This window comes from Notechis scutatus, chromosome 2 (assembly GCF_049901735.1).
Source record: "Notechis scutatus isolate UNSWTSFEM ecotype Mainland chromosome 2, rNotScu1.2, whole genome shotgun sequence".
Lineage (NCBI taxonomy): Eukaryota > Metazoa > Chordata > Lepidosauria > Squamata > Elapidae > Notechis > Notechis scutatus.
In genome coordinates, this window is record NC_142010.1 from 189,184,312 (window position 1) to 189,208,498 (window position 24,187).

Below are 24,187 nucleotides of genomic sequence, written 5' to 3' on the forward strand. Positions count from 1 at the left end.
TACCTTGTGTACCGAAAAGATAATGCTGTGTAGGACAGGGGTGTCAAACTCGCTTCGTCACGTTTCCGTCATGAAACGTATTGTGACTTTTTGTCCCCTTCGCTAAAATGGGGGTAGGCGTGGCCAGCCATCCAGCCCATAGGCCGTGAGTTTGATACCCCTTGTGTATGATATATCTAAAAAAGGGACATGGAGTGAAGTGGCCCTTAATCTTTATTTTAAAGGATTTTATTGGGGGGGAGGTATTGATGATAGTCAGGCTTAGTGAAACTCAGCAAAGCATCAAGTTGAATGTATCCTTCCCTCTGCACTCTGCTAAACAGAGGAAGAGAGGCAAAAAAACTCCAGTTATTCCATTTATTCTGGTTACACCCCTGCCCACTGCTGGCACACTCACCCATCCCAAGACATTTTCTCTAAAAGAAGCATAGTCTTTGGCAAAATGAAAAATAAATAAAAATGTTCCCTAAAAACAACAGCCTAAAGAGTCCTCATCAAAGGTTATGCTGTATATTTATAGTCATCTGACAGCTCAAAACAGATTTTAGATTCTGTGGACTGTGAAGTTCAACAGCACAGCAAGTCTGGACTTGCCCGGAGATCCTTTTTCCTATAAGAGGAAGTCCAAATTTGGTGAGCTTGGAGCCAGGCAAACTGTGAGTTTGGTCCCTTGGAAACAAATGTTCACATTGCAGCCTGCAGGGATGATGAAGTCACTGGAAAAGTAAGTTTGTTAATACCCTTGTTTCCACGGTGGACCATCAAACTCTAAGGACTCCAAGGATGTCTCTATAGGACTGGCTAGCTGTTGCAAAGGTAATGTTAACTTTTTCTTATTTGGATGACTCTGGCAATATATGACTGTTTGAACAAACTATCTCCGTGCTCCAGTGGGTGGATTGAAGAGTGGGGAATGGTGGGAACTCTGTGGGGCTGCCCTATTTGCTCTCTGAAACACATGCTTTGTGGTACTTCAGCTGTTCCTACTGGAATGCACCCGAAGATACAGCCAGTTAAATTGGGAGGTGTTTCTGAGGGAGCTATCTATGTTTACAAGACTCCTTCTGATTCAAAACATAAATATGTCAGGCTATTTACCCAGGCACACAAAACAGAATTAAGTGTTCTGCCTCAACCCACCAACCACCCCCCACCAAAAAAACCAAAACATTTTGAACAGTCCCAAAGGTGCTTTTTCATGAGGCAACTGGACTTTCTTGTTTTTTTCCTTTTGAAGATGTTTCGCTTCTCATCCAAGAAGCTTCTTCAGCTCTGGCAGTAGTGGGGGAATGAAAGGATTTATATTCCTTGCAGACAGCTGGTCATTGGCATCCTTTTAGAGGGTCCTTGAAGCACTTGGAGGTTTATCTGTGTCCTCAGGGTCACCTGAGTGGTGCTCCTGGTTCCTGTAGTCTGCAGTCCCCCCCCCCCCAACTCCATTCCTACAACCCACACCATTCAAAGGGTGATCGTCCCAAATTGTATAGCTGAAAGTCTGTAGAGATTCTCAGTCATCCAGATCATGATTGTCCCAAAGGTGCTTTTTTTCAGGAGGCCATTGGACTTAGTTTGTTTCATTTCTCATCCAAGAAGCTTCTTCTATTTTGAGCATGTTCACCCAATGTATCAAGTCAAAGGTTGGGTTCTTTATCAAGCACAGCCTATTCTAACAGCTTGTGTGAACTCGGTCACAGCCTAGTGGTTTTTTTTGTTTGTTTGTTTTGTTTTACAAAGACGAGCTGGCTACTTGAACCAATGCGAAATAGCACCAAACGGTCTTTGTGCTCCTAGCTCACCTGTCCCCCCCCTAACGAAATAGCTCTTGGCCATTCCTTTTCGGCTTAAAGTCGGACTGAATGAATTTAACCCTCAGCAGTCTGGCATCAAATTGCACAGAGCGTTTTTGGGGAGACAAAAGGAACCCAGGGCGTGCACATACTTACATCACTCACAAACGTTGCTCAGGTAAGTAAAAAAAAAAAAGCCTCCCGGGACGAGTTGCTCATAGGCTACAGGGGTAGAGTTGTGGATCGTACCATTTGTGACCCTAAAGGAGCATGGCGCTCTCATTGGGCAGCAAATGGGTTTCAGTTAACAGCCACACACAAGTTGGGGGGGGAAGCATCGCCCTAGATCAGGGGTCTCCAACCTTGGCAACTTTAAGACCTGTGGACTGAAGTCCTTTGGGTCTTCAAGTTGCCAGGCTTGGAGACCCCTGCCCTAGATTCACTTCTGAGCAAATGGGCCAAAGTGTTTTTACTTCGTTATTAACCAACAGAAACAGGTCTCCTCCGCAGGGGGACTTTGTTCCAAACCACCGTCCAATCAGAAGAGGAAGCGGGATCCCCCAATCCAGAATCCTGTCCCTCGTTCCGCGCCCCGTGGGACAGAGCCCCTCTAATAAAGACGTCCCGAAGGGCGGACGCTCCATTCCAGGCAGGGATTCCATTCCAGCCTTCTCCGCCGGCATAGCGAAGCGCATGCGCCCTCCGCAGCCTGTCCCCCCGCTCCCCGTAGCTACCGAGAGAGGGCGCTTCATTGGAAGCCTTGAAATACAGCAGCGCTCCGGAGAATTCAATCCCAGCCTGGCCAGGCGCGAGCGGATTAAACCCGGGCAGGCTGAGAACAAGGGAAACAACGTCGATCCTCGCTCGCTCGGATACCTTGAAGAGAGGAAAGGCGATCGGTGGGAGAAAAGGGGGGGGAAGAAACAGCCGAAGAAGGGAGGGAGATTCTCCGAGAGGTTGGAAGGGTGAAGAGGAAACCCAGAGGGCTGGATCGTGAAATCTTTTGCAGGACTGGTGTGCAAGAGAAACGGGGAGGGAGCCAGCCACTGGCAGATGCGCTCGCCCTAGAGACGAGCCTTGGGTCAACCATGGAAGCTCCAAATGGAGACGGCTGTCAGGCGAATCAGCTGGCCAACGCTGCTGCCCGCGGAGATGTGGAGACCGCGGCGAGGCTGCTGGAGAGCGGGGCTGACCCTAACGCCACCAACGTCTTCGGCCGGAGCCCGATTCAGGTGAGACCTTCTTGGGCCGAAAGATCAGAGGGTTGACTGGGAGGAGGGACGAGGAGGCTGCTGATAGCTCAGCATGCAAACGTTTCTTGGCTTTTGAAGGTCTTACCGGGAAGACGTGTTTGTGGGAGGTTGGGGAGGCCCTTCTGGTGTTGGTGTTTTCCCACCTTGGTTGCTTTAAAAAATTGCAGCCCTTGATCGGGATACAAGACGCCTCGAGCGTCACTCGAAAGCTTAGTTTACTCAGGGTTCGGGCTCGGAGTAAAGAGCTGCAGCCCGAGAGGGACCTCAGGGACCCTGAGAAGTCTGTCGATCTTTTTCCATTGCCCTTTCTCCCCGGCTTATCCCTCTCCTATCTCTCCCGGCCACTCACTCTCCCACACGCGCAATTCCTGCCACTTAAAGAGCCCTTTGGAATTTAGACTTAATTCAGTAACCATGGGAATGGCTAGTGCTGAGGGATGAAAACACATTATCCTATGCTGCTCCTGTTCAGATGAAGCAGAAATTAGGGCTGACGGTTTTTATTATATATGGTATTTATATGCCCCCCTTGCCTTGGTGTGACTTTTGATCATACCGAATCGCTGCTTCAAAATTTAGGAGAAACTTTTATCCCAGCCCCAACCAGGGAGGAGCCTATGTCCACAAACTTACATCGACACGGTTGGTTACTTACATCTATAGATTTTCTCTCTTGGGAATTCAAATAAGAGAATGAAGGGCAAGAATGAAAAAAATATTAAATACTCTTCTATCCCCACCCGTTTCACCAAATAATTATTAAAATTATTTCACAGCAAAGATAGACTATACTGGTTCATGATTAGGATAGCTCGTTTTTTCCCCATATCTAAGCTGATCAAATTAAATTATATTTTATATGAGGAATGTCTGGGTGTGCAGCAAAAGATGTAAAAGGGAAATAAAATAGAGGGGTGATATGTATTTTTCAAAATATAATAGATTATAAGTGTGTGTGTGTGTGTGTGTATCTGTTTTAATCAATTTTAATAAGATTTAATCACCCTTGCCTCCTTCCAAATTTTTAATTTTTATATGCTCTTTGTACATTTTGACATTTTGCCCAGAGTTCCTCTCTGAGGAAAATTGGCAGTTCAAAAACGTGAAGGAAAAAAAACCCTAATAATCATAGGCCAGGAGAAAAAAATGGTACATTTCCTTTTCAAAGAATAATATCAAGAGTATATATATATATATTTCTTTGAAGGCTAAGGAATAAAGAAATGTAACCATCTAAGTAGGGTGCTCACTGCCAATTTTTCGGAAGGGGGTATATTTCTTTACTTACGCCTATCGGAAACCGAAAGTGCAAGCATATTGTCTCATCTACGAGGTGTGTCTGAACCCTGAATAAGCAAGGTAGGAACTCCTCGGGTGGAAATTACCTATGAAGCCTAGAAGCAAATTATTTCCGAGAAATCGTGTGCATGGCATTTTTTCTAGCCTTCCAAGCCGATCAAGATTTTGTGCCTCGACGATTCTACTCGGTGTTCGTTTCCTCCGATGGCGCCCCTAAAACTTTAAATTTTAGAAAGACCAAAAACGCAAATATAGGCAATGCTGAATATCGCTCGGCAAAAGAAAACCGTCCGCGCACCATTCATTACCCCGTCGAAAAAAAGAAAAGATTATGCTGGTTTGATTTTAAGAATTCGAGGTAACCAGAGAAACGTAGGTTTCCCCAACAGAAATGGGGGGGGAGGGGAAACCCCATCCCAATAAGAGTTTTAGATTAATTCCCCGAGCGGCTTTTTTCCCAACTTCCAAAGCTTTGAAGTGCGTTCAATGGATTTGCAGAGAAAGGCAGGTTAGGAACGGCAGTCTTGGTAGCAACCGCAAACGCGTTTGAGTCTGGAAGCGCTGCTGATCAATTACACCGGTTTTTTTTTTTTGCCCCGATCGTCCGTCCGATCTGCGTTTTTTTCCTTTCGAGAAACGTATTCTCGTTTTCCGTGGCAATTGGAGTTAATTCGATTTGATCGAGTCTCGTTGTTTTATCGACACGTTTGCTCGCCGATGTGAGTTTCCCGGATAAAAAGCAGTTCGCCGGTGGTGTCAGATGACCGAGACCAAAACAAGACGTGGTTTTGTGAGGCCATCTTTAAAACGACGAATATTCTACGTGGGATGGCATTGCATTGTGCTTGTGATAAGGCAGGGTGTCCATTATCTCGTTGCGCGCGTGTACTTTTCACCCTGCCTCTTAACTGCTGCCTTCTTGAACTCGTTGGACTGCAATCCCAATCGTCCTCAACCAACACAGGGTCGCCATCTCTACTTAGTGACTTCTACAGGATAACAGAGTTGGAAGGGACCTTGGAGGTCTTCCAGTCCAACCTGCTACCCAGGCAGGAAATCTTATACCGTTTCAGACAAATGGTTGACCAATCCCTTCTGCACCTCTATATCTGTCTGGTTTGGTTCTACAACCCAGACTCCAAAGAGTAATTAGGACTTCAGAAAAAACCATTACTACCCACCTACCTTCAACCGAAGACCTGTATACTGCACGAGTCAAAAAGAAGGCTGTGAAAATATTTACAGACCCTTCACATCCCGGACAGAAACTGTTTCAACTCCTACCCTCAAAACAACGCTATAGAGCACTGCACACCAGAACAACCTTAGAGTTTCTACAATTGACCTCACCCCTTTCCTAAGAGGTCTGTAAGGGGCGTGCATAAGCACACCAACGTGCCTACTGTCCATGTCCTATTGTTTCTTTTATTTTTCTTATATGTATCCATTTTCTTTTGAATACCTATAGGTATAAGCCTTGCAGTTCAGCAAACAACCGCATCAAGGAAGCTATTCGTCAGGACCGATGGCAAAAACCATTTGAGTTTATACCTATTATCTTGTAAGCAATAGACAAACCAAATAAAATAAATAAATAAATAAATAAACTAGACACAAGGACAGTTTTTCCCCCAAACACCATCACTCTGCTAAACAAATAATTCCCTCAACACTGTCCAACTATTTACTAAGTCTGCATCACTATTACTGTTAATCCTATCATTCCTATCACCCATCCCCTCCCACTTGTGACTGTATATGACTGTAACTTTGTTGCTTGTACCCTTACAATTTATACCGTTTCCTAGTATGACTTGATTGCTTATTGTTCCTTATGACTATCAAGTGTTGTACCTGTGATGATTCTTGATGAATGTATCTTTTTTTTTATACTGAAAGCATATGCACCAAGACAAATTCCTTGTGTGTCTGTCTAATTACACTTGACCAATAAAGCATTCATTCATTCATTCATTCATTCATTCATTCATTCATTCATTCATTCATTCATTCATATTTCCCAAGTTGGAGTATTCACAACTTCTGGAGGCAAGCAGTTCTGTTGATTGATTGTTCTAACTCCTCTAGAAAATTCTCCTTAGTTCTAGGCTGCTTCTCTCCTTGATTGGTTTCCACCCATTGCTTCTTGTCCTACCTTTAGGTACTTTGGAGAATAACTTGACTCCTTCGTTGTGGCAGCCCCTGAGATATTGGAACACTGCTATCATGTCACCCCTACTCCTTCTTTTCATTAAAACTAGACATACCCAATGATCCCTACTAAACTTTACACCACGGTAAGGGTCTTCTTGAAAGGGACTTCTTGAATCCTGTTACTTGCATGTTACTTTCACTCAAACAACGATAAACACCTCTTTTGCCAACTCCTCATGGCCTACTTTCCTTTCAAGTCACGGAGGCTTTATTAACTCAAGCTCTTCATTCTTAGCCAATACTCTCTAATAAACATGCTGGGCTATATAGCCCCGTTCGCTGGAGCAAACGTTTTTCTTTCTTTCCCTTTCCAGTTTTCGTGCGTAAGCTTTGCTGCTTCAGAAAGATTTGCTTCCTTGACGCGGATGTTTGCTGAACTGCAAGGCTATCCTTGCACGCACACACGAGAGATCGCCATGCAAATCCATCATTCGGAGCACCAACGCGGCCACGCTTAAGTTAAAACAACCGCCTTGGTTCGAGTGGAGAGGTTGTGGCTTGGATTGGTTCAGTTTCCCAGCAGTCTTTCACAAATCTCTTTCGCCTTCCCAGAACACACACACACACACACACCCCGCCGTTTGCATTTAGAGATAGCCCCACACAGCCACATCGTATTATTGAGACTTTCTGTAGACTTTATCGGTCTTTTTATGACATGTCAATATTTGATCGTGGTAAAGATGGCTCTGTGCCCAGTTCTATTTTACTCTCTACCAATTAGTTTGGCTTTTGTTGACTCATAATTTTCGTGCTGCTTTTTCATTTCTACTCCACACCTTTTCTAAGATGTCAAACTGCTGGTCACTGTTTCACTAGCCCGTCTGGTGTCTCTTGCAAAGGCCTTCTCTGTGATGCCAGTTCTGGGGCCACTTATTTTTTGTATTTTTCATATTCAAGGGACAATTGTTCCTTGAAATGAAAAAATACCTGAGAGCACCAGGTGAAGTAACAGACAGAATCCATTGTCTCTTGATTCCTGGCATTAGAAAAGCAAATAAAAATGAAAGGGCAACAAGTGAACTAACTATTACCATCTGGCAGACGGTAAAACTCTATTGAATTCTACTGTATAGTGCAATATTAAGGTAATATTGGGGGAGTTTCAATTCGATTATATAGAATGTGAAGGATGCATGTTTGTGTTTTATTTTTATAATTATAATGTACACTGAAGATGGCATTTAATTTCGTTGTACGAGGTGAAGTGACAATAAAGTAAACTAAACTAAACCTAGTAAATATTGTAAAATAAGAGCAGGCCCATACATGATAACATCTTCAAGAAACATTTTGCATTAACCTGTGTTGTGGTAGGTCTGTCTTCCCAAAGAGAATGTGCAGGGGTTGCGAATGTGCATTGCATTTTGGCTATCAGCACGCCTCCTGAAAAAGCACCTTTGGGACAGTTGTGGGGATAGGCTCTAAAGCATGCATTGGTGTATATGCTTGGAGCCTGTTTTAACTCCTGATGACTGCTTTGACAAGACCCTACAGTCTTCTTGGCAACATTTTCAGGAGTTGTTTGTCGCTACCTTCTTCCTAAGGCTGAGAGACAGCGATTGGCCCCCCATTTACTTAAATCAGAACCAAAATTCCACAGTCTGCCCATTTTCTAGCCCTGGGTGCCTTTAACCACAACCCAAAACTGGCTCCCTTTAAGACCTGTGTTGCCCAGGCCAAATCTGATCTCACCAGGAATAGAAGAGATGCAGTTGGTATATCAGCTTAGATTGGACAAAGGGGCTCCTGGCTACAACTGCCCTTTTAAGTCTCCAAATGCTAAAAATGGATCTCCTAGACTGCAAGCCAGATTCTTTAGGAGCAGGAGAGCATGATCCACCCAAACAGGTGGGAATCCTATTCCAGAGTCTATCTGCTTTCTTAATGGGAATATCCCTCAAGGGTCTTGATTGCCTCACTTCATTAACATCTAAGAACCCATTACCAGTTCCGACCATCAGCCACTTCCCAAGTTAAAGAAAAAGAAATGTTGAAGAAAATAGATGACAATGTATGCCAATTCTCTAGTGATTACTTCTAACCTAATTTCCTGCATTCCCACAATCCTGTGTGTGTGTCTGTGTGTGTGCTTATTCAATTTATATTGAAATGTAACATATGAACTCTGAATAGTACAGAAAACTCTCTCTCTCTCTCTCTCTCTCTCTTTCTCTCCCTCCCTCCCTCAATTTTAGAGCTTTTCCTGGAGGAATGGTAGGATGGGTGGACAGAACCTGTTCAGGTTGAACATCAGAAAGAAATGTGTAACTACTAGATTTTCTCAGTGGTAACCAAGAATAAATTGAATGTATTTGAATTGTTTGGATTAGGCTAACTTGACTCTGAGATTGCCCAGTGTCAGTATAATACTTTACCACTACCCCAGATTGGTTCTTTTCAAAGAAGTCTTCCAACAAATAAGGCTGCCATGAACCAATCACATCCATCAGAAAAAGGTGTATGCTTTCCTTCAGATTCCTAGGTTATTATATTTTACTTTTAGTGAGTAAAATATAACTGACAGCTCATCTTTTGATAATTTATCAATTGTTATTGGATGCATTCAAGTCTGACTGAAAAAGGAAGCCCTTTGTTTTCAAAATATGTAGTTTTTTATAATGGCATATGGTATGTCGTATATGCTATGCTGTGCTGTGTGTGTTGTAACTATGCTAAACTCTACAAGGCAGACCTAGAATTACAGATGAATTGTAATAATTTTAAGTTATTTTAAATACATTTGAAAAATAAATATATTTATTCCAAAGGAAGATTATCCTGAATTTAAAGTAATCCCCACTGCCACAAAAGAAAGCCTCTATCTCAGCTGACCCAATATCATATTTTCAATAAATGAAAAATAATGGTCTCATTTTACAGATAAATTACTTTGGAAGAAAAGAAGAAAAAAAAAAGAAAAAGAATGATCCCCAGTAAACATAGTGACAAAGGAAGGGGAAAGGGGCCAGAGTAAAATGGGACAATTTTTATTTTTATTTTGGGAAGTTTTAACCACTGACAAAAGCCAGGGAGAAAAAACAGGTCAGACAAGCCACAATGGAGACATCCCTTTCTCTTATAGGATATGATTTTAGTATCAAAGCTAGGCGCCCTGGTTTTCTTCAGTAGCAATGGATAGAAGAAATGTGGTTCCAGATTCATTATTGGCCTTTTTTCATGTCAGTTTCCCACTAACCATATAAGACATTAACTAATCCTTGGGTCAACATCACTAATCTGTCTTACCTCTGACGTAAACCAGATTTGCAGGTCTTCAGATGTTATAGATATGCTGATTGGTTTTCTCTTCTGATTTAGTTGTCCCATTAGCACATCATTAGCCAATGGGGAAATGCATTTCATTCAGGAATGCTGGAACATATGTGGTGTGGATTCCTTGGGCAATTTGAAGACCTCCCCATGGACTCATCAAAGCAGATTGTCAATTTTTCATCCAACATTATTCCATTTTGGGTGACATTCTGAAATTCAGAAAGATTGGAAAGATGAACTCTACCACAAATGTGCAATTATGAATAAAACAGGCACCATTAAACCCGCCCTAGGGGTTTTTTTCCCCCGCCCTCAGAGCATTAAAAAGCCCAACAAATCACTCTATGACTGTGCAAATAGCTGTTATGTAAAAAGGCAAAACTGAAATTGGTTAACCACAAGGCAATCCAATCGTGTTTTCCTATTTCACTGGAGAAAAGTTCTGGTGTGCAAAACGACCCGTGCTGGAAATGAGATCAAAAGAAAAGATGGGGGTTAACACAGCATTATGCTGGTGCTGTAACTGTTAGTAGACATGGGACCTCAGCTTCCTGTGATTAATTTAATTTCAGGGACCATCTGCAAGTGTTCAGAATGGTCTGACACCCCATCCAAAGGCTTGCTATCTGAGATGCTTCTTTCAACCAAAATAATATCATCACTTTCTCCCTTTTCAATCTTTTACTCCATTCCTATCCCATTGCAAGTTTGAAGACCAAAGGTATAGCTCCAGATTCATTCTGTTTTAAAGGCTAGGATTATGCTTTGGGGACTAATATGCATGTGTGAAGATGGAAGGAGGTTACAAAAATAAAAATAAAAACTTGAAATCAAAGCGGCTCCTGTTAAGACGAAGGTCTTACAGACCAGATTACGGTTGGCTGCTGCCAAAAAGGGAGCTGAAGTTTATAGAGGACAAGCATGAAAAGCTGCCCAGGTCAAAACTCAGCTTTCTTACTTTGTCTGTCTTTCAGGTTATGATGGTGGGAAGCTCCAAAATGGCAGAGCTGCTGCTACGGAGAGGAGCTGATCCTAACCGGCCGGATCCCTCCACAGGTGCGACGCCAGCCCATGACGTGGCCCAGGAGGGATTCCTGGACACTTTGAAGCTCCTACACCACTGGGGGGCTCACTTGGATCATCTGGACAGATGGGGCCGCAGCCCGCTAGACCTGGCAAGAAAGAAGGGGCAAAATCACGTGGTTGATTACTTACAAGAATTATCTGGTTGAAAATATTTCAGTATGATACACAAAGAAGCCGTAGAAAGACAATTGCAGGGGAATTGCTCACGAAAAGTAATGAAAATAACAGCAATAAAGACCATGGTGGCTTGGACAGGCCTGGCTGGGATGTTCATACTGGATGCCTCTTTTTTTTTTTTTTTTTTTTCTCAAGACTCATGGAAAGATTAGAAGGAACATACTCTTTCCGACTGAAACTGGGGTCTTCTTTTCTTTTTTCTTTTCCAGGCTTTTTATTTAATATTTTTAAATCCCCACAAGCATTTAAAAAAATATTAACTGCATATAAGAAATTTATCAACTGGGATAATTATGAGTTCTCTTTTCTGGATTGCGAATTTGATACATGCTCAGATTTTCTTCCAATTTCCTCCCAAACGGAACTGTGACTCACCATAGAATTCTCTGCCAACCCCTGCAATGTACGGCCTGGTTCCCAGTGAATTTATGCTCATTTTTATCCTGCTTGTTCAAAATAAATAATTTATTCCTATTTGGAGAAGAGCGGAGGTGGATGGGGGGTGGAATGAACAGGAAAGAGCTTCAGATGAAGCACCCTTTCCAACCTGCTTGGGAACTCAATGCTCCCCACCTACACACACACACACACACACACACACACACACACACACCTAGCTGTGTCGCATCTCTTTGGCTTCTCTTTATAGACTTCTTTCAACAGATCCAACATCCTGGCAAGATTTCAGCTCTCTGGCAATGAATGGCCAGAAAAACCCTTTTGCTGAGAGCTTGGAGTGGCTTCCCAAGCTACAACCTGTCATCTGATCATAGGCAGAAAAGAATGCCCATCAACTCTGGGGTGCAAAGCTGAGTCCAAGCCGCTCCCCACTGCCCTACTTTCAGGAATGCTTGAAGAGGAGGGTCAAAAAAAGACAACATGTCAATTGCAGCCATAGGATCATCAAAGGCCTTTTCTATATGTGTCATACATGTGCTCCTCCCCCACCACCCCACACACAAAAGAATCGGGGCTTTGACATGCAATTATAAGTCTTCCATCCTGACTTTTTAAAATCTACTCCTGAAATGTCCTCGCTCCTTTCTTAATGGTGAGGACTGTCCCACTATCAAGCCTGTGGCTTTGGGCAGCAGATGGATATAATTCAATTCAAACCTTTAATTGTCAGAGTACAGCATGTGTACAGTGAGATTGGCTGAGCATCAAATTTAGAGTACTCTCCCATTCTCTGCCAGAATGCCTCTGCTAGAGAGTACCATATGTATCTACTCATAATATGAGTAACAAGTAACAACTCCTAATCTCATTTGTGTTCCTCAAAATAAATAAATACATACATACATACATACATACATACATACATACATACATACATACATACATTGGATAGGCAATTTCAAACTTTCCATTTTTACTACAATTGCTACATCACCAATATCACTACTATGTTCCTTAAGCCAAAATTTTTCCCCTTCCCCGAAAGATGCAAGGGAAGTGTTCACCTTCTCTTGGAATATTATATGACAGTAAAAGATTCCATATTCAAAGGCAACAGAAGTGCCTTTGAGCAAATAAGAGTGCTCTTAATTCCTGAAAGCAGCTGCTGCTTGGCCTAGGTTTCTGGCAGCTGTTCTTGGCAAATGCTGTGCAGTCCCAAAATAAGACTGGTTTGAATTAAGAAGTTATAGACATTGGCTACATTGATATCCCAATATGTTCTAGAGAATATCTTTTTTTGCCTTCTATTCTGACACGCTGCACAGACTTCATAAGTCAGAGGCTATAATGTGATGTATAAATAAATGAGAATTGTAGTATGGGGAAGGCTAGGTTATAACTTGCCAGTGGAAAATAATGAAGCCATTTTCGGTGACATTTTAAACTACAATTAACATACTATTTTTTTTCATATTTTTTTTTTGAAATTGCAATGCTTTTGGAAGAATCTGGTTTTGGTCACCGCATTGCAAAAAAGATGTTGGAAAAAAGTGCAAATAAGAGCAACTAAGATGATTAAAGGCCTGCAGACTAAAACTTATGAAGAATGGTTGGAGGATTTGGGTTTGGCTAGTCTAGAGACAAGAAGGACTGGGGGGACATGATCGTGGCATTCCAGTATTTGAGGGGCTGCCACAAAGCAAAGGGGAGTCAATTTATTTTCCAAAGCACCAGAGGGCAGGACAAGAAACAATGGATGGAAACTAATCCAGGAGAGAAGCAACCTGGAATTAAGGAGGAACTTCCGAACAGTGAGGACACTTAACCAGTGGAATAGCTTGCCATCAGACATTGTGGGTGCTTCATGACTGGAGGTTTAAAGAAGAGACTGGACAGCCACTTGTCTGAAACGGTATATAGGATCTCCTGCTTGAGCAGGGGCTGGACTAGAAGACCTCCAAGGTCCCTTCCAGTTCTATTCTGATTCCGATTCTGAATTGTTCTATTTTTATTCAGTAGAGAGAGCTGAGGCAAAAGCTGGTCAGTAGGTCATTTACGATTGCTTCAAAACGAAAATAACAACAGTTAGGGTTAGAAAGCCACCCAGGAGTAAGACTATACCACACGCTGTCATTTCCTCAACTGACTGAGGACCCATCCAAAGAGGAGGAGGAGGAGAACTCAGATAAAGTGATCCATAGGAGACAGCAGAGATTCCTAGTCCAGTCCTAGCAATAGCACTGAGAGTGCCTCAGGCTTGATGTGTGACTCAGACCTTGGACTCTTGAATCTCTTTGCCCAGAAACGCCTCTGCTTCTGTACGACAGTAAGGAAGGCGAAGAAGGCTCAGCTGTGCAGAAGAGCGTGTAGGTACAGAGGGGCTACTGACTTCATGTGTGTACGGGGAAATCCGAAAAGATCAGTCCATTGTGCTCAAGCAGGATCTGAGAACTCCTCAGTTTTAACTCCTACATAATGCACACCAGCATTGAACTGATTCTCTTGACAACCAAGTCGTCTTGGTTTGCATGCCTTGAGCCATCTCCTGGTGTCTATAGTTGCCAATAAACCTACAGGGACAATGTGAAATAATGTTACACTGCTTTTCTTCAGGGATGTTGTTCAATTGTCCAAATTAGTCTCTGGCCTTCGGATTTCTCTGGTGATCTTCCATCCAACTGTTAACGAGGTCTGACCCCACTTAGCTTTTTGAGCTGCTGCTCAGAAAAAACCAGATGTGACTCCAACCCAGTACTTTGCTTTAAATCAATTAAGCTACAGTGCTAACTCTTGATATTCAGCCCTGAGGGGAGTGTGGTAGTTCACCAGGCTCACAAGCTTCCAGGCCAAGTAACAGCTTGTACTGTGCAGTATTGGCATCCTAATCAGCACGTGTGGATTGTGGAGGAAGGACAGCAGCGTCTGGTCCTTTCCAAAATTAATCTCTGGGCCTTAAACTAGACCAGGGGTGACCAACCTTGGCATGGCTGTCTTAGGAATTCAGGGGGTTGAAGTCCACAAGTCTTAAAGTTGCCAATGTTGGAGACTCCTGAGTTAGATAATCACTAGATCAGAAATGGTTTGGGGCCCTTTTAATGATGACGCTATAGTCATTGAGTGTTCCTGAGTTTGTCGCTATCAGTTCTCTTTCTAGCACAGTCACAGATATGGATTAAAGCTAAAATCAACAGACAACATTGTTGAGATTTTGGCAGAAGGGGAGAAAACTACGGAGCAGTGAAAAATGCCAAACTGCAGTACACAGAACAAGCTGCATTCACAGAATTACACAACAAAGGAAGCCAAAGCTGAGGTAAGCCAAGAATTAAAACAGATTACAGATTACTTCAGAAAGAAAAGAAGTGGTTGAGAAATAGCACAGGAAGCGTTCAAAGTGCAACGAAGAACAAGAAATAAGAAAACTAGGTAGGGAAACAACAACAAAAATGTCTTTTTCCTAACACATCACAATTCTCACAGAGCTGTAAAGTATTCCTTTACTTAAGAACAAGCTTGTTAGGTTGAGAAAAGAAGACTATACTTCTTCTCCAAATGAGGTTTAGGAAAGATAATCACTCCCTAGAGACCATTTTGGGAGAGCTTTGTCTTTGTGGTTTAAAAGCATTTAATACTGCTTTTGGTGTGTAAGATTCCTAGTAATCAAGCTATTGGAGGATAAGATAGCAGAGCTCTGGTTCTTTTGAAGTACTCTAACGATACCTTCAGACTGATAAAGGATCTTGCACTGTTAGATGTTGTGAGGTGGCAATTAGTAGCACCAGTGTCAGAGTTTTCAATAAGCTGATCAAGTTTAGATTGGGTGTTCTTTAGGGAAACAAAAATGGCCACAATGTGGTGGAACCATAAAGACAAAGCTTTGTTTCTACACCTTGAATGGCGTTGACGTCACGTAATATTGCAAAATGATTTGAAATATTTTTATCAACCTTTCTAAAACTAAAACTACAGTAACAGTAGTTTTACATTTTAACATACATACACAAATGTACACTCACTGTAAAACTGGTGTCCTGGTAAGCAAGCTGCAGTCATATATGGTTTTAAACCACATAAAATGCCCCCCTTGGCATTGCTTAGGTAGCGACGCCATAAGAGAAGTTTTAACTGGACAAAGTCTGAATACTTTCACATTCCTATCAGACAATTGCTGCATGTCACTTCTCTATTTTCCTTAGCAACAAAAAACTAATTTGCAGCGGGATTGTTGGGACAGAAAAAGGTATCCCTTTGTAATAACTCTTGACTCAGCTAAGTGGTCTTTATATAATACACACCCACCCACCACACATACACACACACACAGGTAGGATATCCTTAATTATATATGTATGTATGTATGTATGTATGTATGTATGTATGTGGATCTTTGGTTATTCGGGTTTTCTCCCGTGAGTCACACCCCCACTAGCAGTTAAAAGGAAGAAGCAGCTGCAAGCTCACATCACTCTGAGAAGCACAGAGCTGAAGACAGAAGCCTGAAGATGATGAATGAGACTTCATCGAAACGTTGCCTAGATACTTCCAATCTTACGCGGGAGAAAAACCCGAATAACCAAAGATCCAAAGATCCATATATATATATATATATATATATATATATATATATATATATATATATATATATATATATATATATATATATATATATACATACATACACACACACACACACACACATATATATATATATATATATATATATATATATATATATATATATATATATATATATATTATAATATATATATTATAATTATATGCATATCAAAATTCACTCAGAAACTCACCTGATCATTAGATGAAAAAGAGAATCCACATCTGTCAAAGCACATGATTTGGTATATTGTCCTTAAAAGTCAGCAGTGAAATAAAAAGAGGAATAGAAGATGTCAGTAAGAAGCAGAAGGAGGGTTGAAAATACCCAGGCAGATAAAAATATTTAAAAAGTGGCTTATGAGTGCAAAGTTGATAAATTTAGAAAGAAAAGGAATAGAAATTCAACATAACCAGTTATAATTACAATTATAATTGTCCCAGACTAAGAAACAAGGATTTTACTTTCTGAATAAGTAATAATAAATAATTGGAAATAACAAATAATTAGAAAAAACACTGAAGTTGCAAAAAGTACCTTTTGCTTTCCAGCTTTTTATTATAAATTCCAGGCAGGGGTCTCCTGAGTTTTCTATTGTCTTGGAAGGGTCAGCTTCTTGAATATATTGTATTTCTTGTGATACTAAGGAGAGCAGATATTAAGAGGTTTAAACCTAAAATAAAAACAGAAGTTGAAAGAAAGCCAAATAGAAAGAAGTGTCTCCTTAATACCTGGCAATACTAAAGAAAATTGTAAGAAACATTGCCATAAACATGCATATGTAACCACCACACTATTCAGACTAGAAGTAGTTTTACACCAAGTGCAGAAAAAGAGTAAAAATAATAATAGGTCAAAGAAATGAAAGATATAATTCACTTAAAGGCCTCTTCACTTTATTATATATATATATATTTGAAACTATTTCACATTTGTACATTCCTCAATGACTTGCCAAACAGCAAAAGTTGGTCTGCCCAGCATAAACTTCCCTTCACAAATGTTGTTTACTCTCTTCTTGCAGCCTTTCAAACAGAATTCTGCCAAAATCTCTCTGATAAAACTATCCCCCCTTAAAGTTTTTGGTTTTATCCTTGTGCCCCTTTCCTTAGTATATAGTATGGTTTTCGATATGAGTCACAACCACAAAGGAGAGAGGGGGGTGTCATAAGACAATGGATGGAGAGTTGCCCATAAGTGCCTCTCTCAGACTGCTTTTCAAATAGGTTAACCAGTTCAGTGCAAAGTATGTTGTGTAGAAAGGAATGCTCGGAAATTTCCCGATCCCTCGCAAAGCCTGGGTAGCCTTTCTGGGAAAATTAGCACCCTGTCATTTACTTTTCAGAAAGGTTACTTATCTAGATTCTTTCAAAGATCTGACCATGTGACCTGATGCTTTCTCTGTAGACAAATTGCTGCACAGTCTCTAGTGAATATGTGGTTGTACTGGAAGAAAGGGTGTCACAACTAATTTACAGCCTGCCATTTTTTTGGAAGCTGCAGAATTTTAAGAGTAGTTGAAGAACAGTTGAATGGTGGCAAAGAAACACCTTTTTCTTTCCTTCTCCCTGATCCCCCTTGCTTTTATACAATAATGGGGGGGGGGTGTCTTGAAAATGAAGGCCAGTGAAAAGAGGGAGAAGTTATATAGAAAATATAGAATGGTAAATAAGATAAATAATGGTATATAAGGTGAGCATGAATTTGATTTAGGTCTGTAAAAAAGATGTAACCCGGGGCTAAGCCACTTTCCAAAAAGAAGTTTTATGTTTTATGTTTTGTATTTTGTGTGTTTATGTTTGATTGAGAATTAAGAAAACCTTGATAGAAAGAAATATAATTGAATAAAAGTAAAGGGAGAAATAACGAGAAATTTGGAAAAGATATATATGTGCTTAAATGGAAATGTGATGATTTGGAACTATGCTATACAAAATAATGTTTCATTTGCTTTGTTAAAACCTATAAGTAGCTTTTAGAAAGGAGGTTTTATGTTCCTATGTCTTATGTTTTGTTTGTCTTTAAAAAATTAATAAAATTTGTTTAAAAAAAAAGAAAATGAAGGCCAGATTTCAGGAAATTGCAAAAGTAACTTCCTCCTTACCATTAAAATATGTATTTGAATTTTCTTGACGATTTTTCAGTTGCTTATTTCCAATGAAACAGGTTTATGAAGTTGTAAGTCTGAAGTTGTACATGATATATAGATTGAGATTGAATTATTAATATACAGGGTGTGTTTATTTATGACCCAACCACTCAGCTCAGTGAAATCATTAGTTTTGTTCATGGAGGGGTTGCAAAAATTCATTTTATTATTGCAGAGGCTGATAGTGTTGCAAAATTTGAGAACCAGTAACATAGAAAATGCATTTTTCATCAGGTGCAGAAACAATTTTCACTTATTAAATGAGCTGCAGAGCCAGCTGCACAAGCCACATATATTTAATATTTTTGCAATTTTTATCATTCCTATATGAATCTTTGAAATACCTCCCAAACATCTGATCACTCTTATTTTTCATTCCATTAACTCTCTTTGGGCTCCTTTTTACTCACTTCCAAAACATGTTTGTGCTAATCTACATTATTTGCAACTATTTCTCCATAGATATTTTGCAATATCTTTATTTCCCTTTATTAGCATCCATGTCTTGTTTGCAGTTTTTCATCAATAGCTTCTTCTGATTCATCATTCTAATAAGCAACTGTTTTTGCATAACTCCACATGCACACTCTTGTCACACAAATCTTTTCACTGTTCTAATTTCCACATCCTCCTTCCCAGAGCCCATTTTCATTCATTCTATTTTGAGGTGTTAGGCTGCCAACAGAACAAGATTTGCATTTTTCTGTTCTTGCTTTCCTCTGCCGTACTTTCATGCTCGTTACATTTCCTTCATCCTTCTCATTCAATCCATTTTTGTCATTTACCCAATAGTGGTCCATCCAGAACTGAGAATCTCTCATCCCCTTGTATCTCTCCTTAATATTTCTCTCTTTCTCATTACCAATCAATTTAGGGTTTCTTGGCACTTTATGAGTTTGGTTGTTTTCTTGCACATATTTTGCTGTAATGGGCCAATTCCATTGTGTGCCAAGCCTCACGTGAGCAACCTCAATGGTTCCGGTGCATGCCAGGTCTCACGTAGGCTGAAAGCAGACACATGAAACAAGGCCATAAAACACGTCACAAGGGCAGTTAACTGAAATGCAGTTTGGTTTGCTAGTTTAAATTTACCATGGCATTGTTATTGGGAGATGCGATGCATCCACTAACATTCCTACGCATGTAACATAATGATTGGATGAAACTCACCCCTTTTGTGTGTTCCCAATAAAAAGAGTTCCCCCAACCCTGATCGGGGCAGCTCACCCAAGATAGAACTTGCGTTGGTGTCTTTCTTGATGCATTCGACCACCCAGTGAGAAGCCTTCCAAATGCGGAGCAAAGCCGCAATATTTCATTACCCAAACTAGATAACATCATCAGTGCTAATAAGGAGTGGGGTTTGCTCTCTCTATTACTCCTTGCTAGAACTGATGAGGTTACCTAGTTTGCTAATGAAACATCTGCAAGAAAACAACCAAAGTCAGAGAGCAATCCTGAGCTACAAATGGTCTCCTTTATTGGTATAAATATTTTTTTTTTTTTTGAAAATTATGTTCCTTGTCATGTTTCTGTATAAACCCTTATACCTAAACCACATGTTCAAAGCAAACATCAATTTTTCTTTGAGTCATTTATTATAATTGCCTTGTTTGCTATGACTACACCTCGTGTTATTCTGCTCCAAAATGATTGACGTATAACAAAATATTATATTTCCAAACATTCCTAAAGATGGACAAAAGCTAGTAGCAGATCACAATGAAGGAGTTTCATAAAATATCAAAGGTCTGGGATATTCTAAACATTCAATAGGTAACAATCTCTTCATGATAAGTTGCTCACTGGATATATAGCCTGTAACCACCCTCTGTGTAATTTTTGCTAGCCATTATGTTAACTTTAATCTAATTCTATTACACATCATAATTGGCTGGAAATGGGAAAGATTGCTAAGGTAACTCATGTCTGGAATCCCCCAAAGAAATAAGATCTAGGAGTGTCAAGCAGATCTGTATTTGCAGTGCACAAAACATAGCAGAGGATATTGGTGTAATATCTACACTTGATTGTCATGGCCTTCACAAAATTAGAAAAGTTGAGATACTAGCACTCAAGGGGGAAAAAAAATCTTACAGCCCAAACTTTGCAATGTCCAAAATGTGGCCATGTCTTGGGGAAAGACTGCCGGCAAAAAATGAGGGAAATCTCAGTTAAGGTCATCATTAATCATTCTGGTTTGCTTCAGCAGGGCACTGCTTTGTTGATTACCCCATATTTGGGGGCAAAAAACTACAAATGTTACTTCAGTATCTCCAGAGCTTGACATCATATGGGAATTTCACCAGTCAGCAACAGCATGAGCTTAAGCATGACAGCATCATTCTAGAAAGTTTACTCAGAAGGAAATCCATCCCAACTGTAAGCAAACATGAAAGACATAACTATGAAGGACAACGAATGGAGGGAGCGGTGGAGAACTTTGATCCTTCATATACGATTATATTCCAACTCAAATAAGCCTTGGTAAGCAGAGTCAATGATTAGGGATATTGAGAAGGCTTCCTGACAAAGGGTACCAGTTACCCAAAGGCATCTGTCTACATTCGCATGCTTCTAACAATTCTTTCTGCCAAACGTATTTGGGCAGAATCTGGGAGGTTGGGGAGGGCATTTCGGTTTTAGTTCAGTCACTCAAATCAGGATGTTCCACTGACTCATAGCTGAACTGGGGGAAAAAAAAAAAAACCAGCAAAATTTCTCTTCCCCCAGCCGGGGACCAAATTTTGGAAGAAATTGGAAATAGCTCTAAAATTGCCAGTATTTCTCAATCTTAGAACTTTTAAGATGTGTGGACTTCAACTCCCAGAATTCCCTAGCCAGCCACAAATTAAAATTGTGCAGGCTGAGAAACCCTGCTCCAGAGCATGGGTCTCCAAACTCGGCAATTTTAAGACTTGTAGACTTCAGCTCCCAGGATTCCTTGGCCATGCCATGCCATGCCATGCTGGCGAGGAAATTCTGGGAATTAAAGTTCACAATTCTTAAGGTTGCCAAGTTTGGAGACCCCAGTTCTAAAGCCAACAGAGACCCTTGTAATTAGAGCTGGGGAGCTTCTATTGCTAGAGAGTAACCGAAAGCAAACACAGGATTCTCTAAAGGTACAGAGAACTTGAAGTTTCTTCTCTTTATCCCTTGAACAGGCATGGACAGGGTTTGAAAACAAAACCACAAAAAGATCCTTTGGATCCTCAGCAGTCCAAATCAAGAACTCTAATGTTCAAAATGAAATGCTTAAGCAAAGAGACTGCTCTCCTAGTCTCTTTCTAGCATCAATTGGGGTCATATAAGCGGTCAGCCCTGCAAGATCAGCCCTGCAAGCGGTCAGCCCTGCACTGTCTTAAAATTACTTTTATTAAAATGTAACAGAATCTTCCAAGTCTGAATGTGCTTCCCCTTCCATTTTATCTTCCCATGAATTTCCTTCCTTCCTTCCTTCCCTTCCCTTCCCTTCCCTTCCCTTCCTATCTATCTATCTATCTATCTATCTATCATCTATCTATCTATCTATCTGTCTGTCTGTCTGTCTGTCTGTCTGTCTGTCTGTCTGTCTGTCTGTCTATCTATCTATCTATCTATCTATCTATCTATCTATCTATCTATCTATCTATCTATCTATCTATCTATCTTGCCTGCCTGCCTGCCTGCCTGCCTGCCTGCCTGCCTGCCTGCCTGCCTGCAAATTTATATAGCTGCTAAACTCATACAGAGGTGACTCCAGGCAGCTTACAATACAGGCAGTCCTCGATTTACAACAGCTCATTTAGTGATTGTTCAAAGTTAAAACAGTATTAAAAGGAGGGGGGCATTATGACCATTTTTCACACTTACATCCTTTGTGGCATTCCCATGGTCCCATGATCAAAATTCAGAAGCTTCGTACTTATGACTGCTGCTGTGTCCCAAGGTGATGTGATCGCCTTTTGTGACCTTTTGACAAGCAAAATCAGTGGGGAAGCCAAATTCACTTAACAACTGTGTTACTAACTTAACAACTGCAGTGATTCACCTAACAACTGTGGCAAGAAGGTCATAAAATGGGGCAAGATTCACTGAACAATAGAAATTTTGAGCTCATTGTGGTTGTAAGTCAAGGACTACCTGTAGTTAAAATTTTTAAAGCTCCATCATATAATAAAACTATTAAAAATCCCCATTCCAGTCCACATGGCAGCAACAACACAATTATATGGGCCTCTTGATCAGTTCTGTTTCCATTTGTAGTGCCCAGGCCTATTGACAAAGCCACACTTTAGGGCCTTTAGGAAAAGGAACAGATATGGGAGTTGATGTTCTATAACAGGGCTCTCCAACCTTGGCAACTTGAAGCCTGGCGGACTTCAACTCCCAGAATTCCCCAGCCAGCTTCAGAGTTGAAGTCTGCCAGGCTTCAAGTTGCCAAGGTTGGAGAGCCCCTGTTCTATAACAAAGGGGTCACCACCGAGGAGGCCCTTTTTTCGTAATTCTAATCAGATAACAATTTATAATTGTTGGGATCTGAAGCATGCCCTGCCTTCTAGCCCTAGTGAATCAGGTGAACATAATAGGTAAGAGGAGGTTCTTCAAATAACCAGGGGTGTCTATCTGAGAGATTTTCATATAGGCTACGCCACACTTATACACAGTGGTGGGATTCAAAAATTTTTATGACCAGTTCTGTGGGCGTGGATTGGTGGGCGAAGTGTGGCCTGGTGGGCATGACAGGGGAAGGATACTGTAAAATCTACATTCCCACCCTACTGTGGGGGAAGGATACTGCAAAATCCCCATTCCCTCCCACCCCATTAACCTTGTTTCCAGCTCTGTTCTCCTATGCAGGGCAACCAAAGAAGACCCAGCCGATCAGCTGGGACTCAGGAGGCAGAGAATAGATGGGGGCGGGCCAGTCAGAGGTGGTATTCGCTGGTTCTCTGAACTACTCAAAATTTCCGCTACCGGTTCTCCAGAACTGGTCAGAATGTGCTGAATACCACCTCTGCTTATACATTTATTGCATTGATCATGGATTCAGGCTATCTTCTCTGCTCATTACATAAGCAGCTTCTTACTTATGTAGTTTCTGGCTCCCTTTCTTCCTGCCTGAGGACAAATTTCCAATTTCAGGAACCAGTTGTCTTTTCTGCCTGGGCACTGCCTTGGCAGTGAGGCCAGGCAACATATAGAGTACTCCAACAGACAATTTCTCGGCAATTTCTCCGCAATTTCTCTTTAATGTCTTCTGGAATCTGCCATCTCTATCAACCTTCTTCTCCACCCTCCTACACCTTCATCAGAGTAGCTTTGCTATTTCAACACACACTGAGCTTGTAAACACTCATATCTGAGCTTGTAAACACTCATATCTTACTCAAAACAAGGCTAATAATTTTCCTTCACCACAAGAGAAAAACCCCAAAACATTTTTTTTTTAAAATCAGCAGCAGCAGCATCTAAAAATTAAGCGTTGTAATGGTACCTTTGCTATGTGACTAGTCAAATCTTGAGTGCTGAAGCACTAGGTACATCTGAGATAATTCCTGTGTCATAATTTAGGCCTTGAATTTAAACTCTGGATCAGTCATGCTGTAGATTTTAAGAACCACTGCTTCTATCTCAGGAAAGCATTCTTTTGATGCATGTGAATGATTCTGGAATAGGAATCTGACCTGAACAAGAATGAAAGAAAGGACTTTTTAAGTATAACAGAAAGATGTACAGTATTTACAGGAAATACATCACAGAGATAATCAAAGATTAGCATTTAGCTAGCTGCATCCTATCAAATGGCCAATCAAAGAATGTGTGCTCAGTGGGAAAAGAACCAATCAGACAAAAAGAGCAGGCAGAAAAATAAACAAAGAAGTAAATCTTTAGTGCTGGTAGCACTGCATATCCTCTTGTAATTAATAGATCATGAGGTGCTGAACAGTCA

General features: G+C 40.9%; 1 protein-coding gene and 1 long non-coding RNA gene across 10 annotated transcripts; one reads left to right on the top strand and one right to left on the bottom strand.

The window, feature by feature from the left end:
* Positions 1-656: 656 nt before the first annotated feature.
* On the top strand, positions 657-11,566 carry LOC113415046 (cyclin-dependent kinase 4 inhibitor B-like). 4 transcript variants are annotated; one of them, XM_087957629.1, is made up of 3 exons: positions 657-816; positions 2,279-3,019; positions 10,804-11,566. In XM_087957629.1, exons 2-3 carry the CDS (start codon positions 2,876-2,878, stop codon positions 11,059-11,061), a joined length of 402 nt encoding a protein of 133 aa, XP_087813755.1. In that variant the 5' UTR covers positions 657-816; positions 2,279-2,875; the 3' UTR covers positions 11,062-11,566. The 4 variants fall into 4 exon arrangements, with proteins under 4 accessions (XP_087813755.1, XP_087813756.1, XP_026528057.1 ...); XM_087957630.1 differs by having other exon boundaries at positions 2,285-3,019; XM_026672272.2 differs by having other exon boundaries at positions 2,298-3,019.
* On the bottom strand, positions 8,641-23,916 carry LOC113415047 (uncharacterized). Of its 6 annotated transcripts, none has more exons than XR_015748001.1 (5): positions 23,732-23,916; positions 22,108-22,206; positions 16,644-16,779; positions 16,300-16,360; positions 8,641-10,038 (listed from the first exon to the last, which is right to left on the bottom strand). It is a non-coding gene; the product is annotated as an uncharacterized LOC113415047 (long non-coding RNA). The 6 variants fall into 6 exon arrangements; XR_015748000.1 differs by lacking the exon at positions 8,641-10,038 and adding an exon at positions 10,927-11,001 and having other exon boundaries at positions 16,644-16,748; XR_015748003.1 differs by lacking the exon at positions 22,108-22,206 and having other exon boundaries at positions 16,644-16,748.
* Between the last annotated feature and the right edge of the window lie 271 nt (positions 23,917-24,187).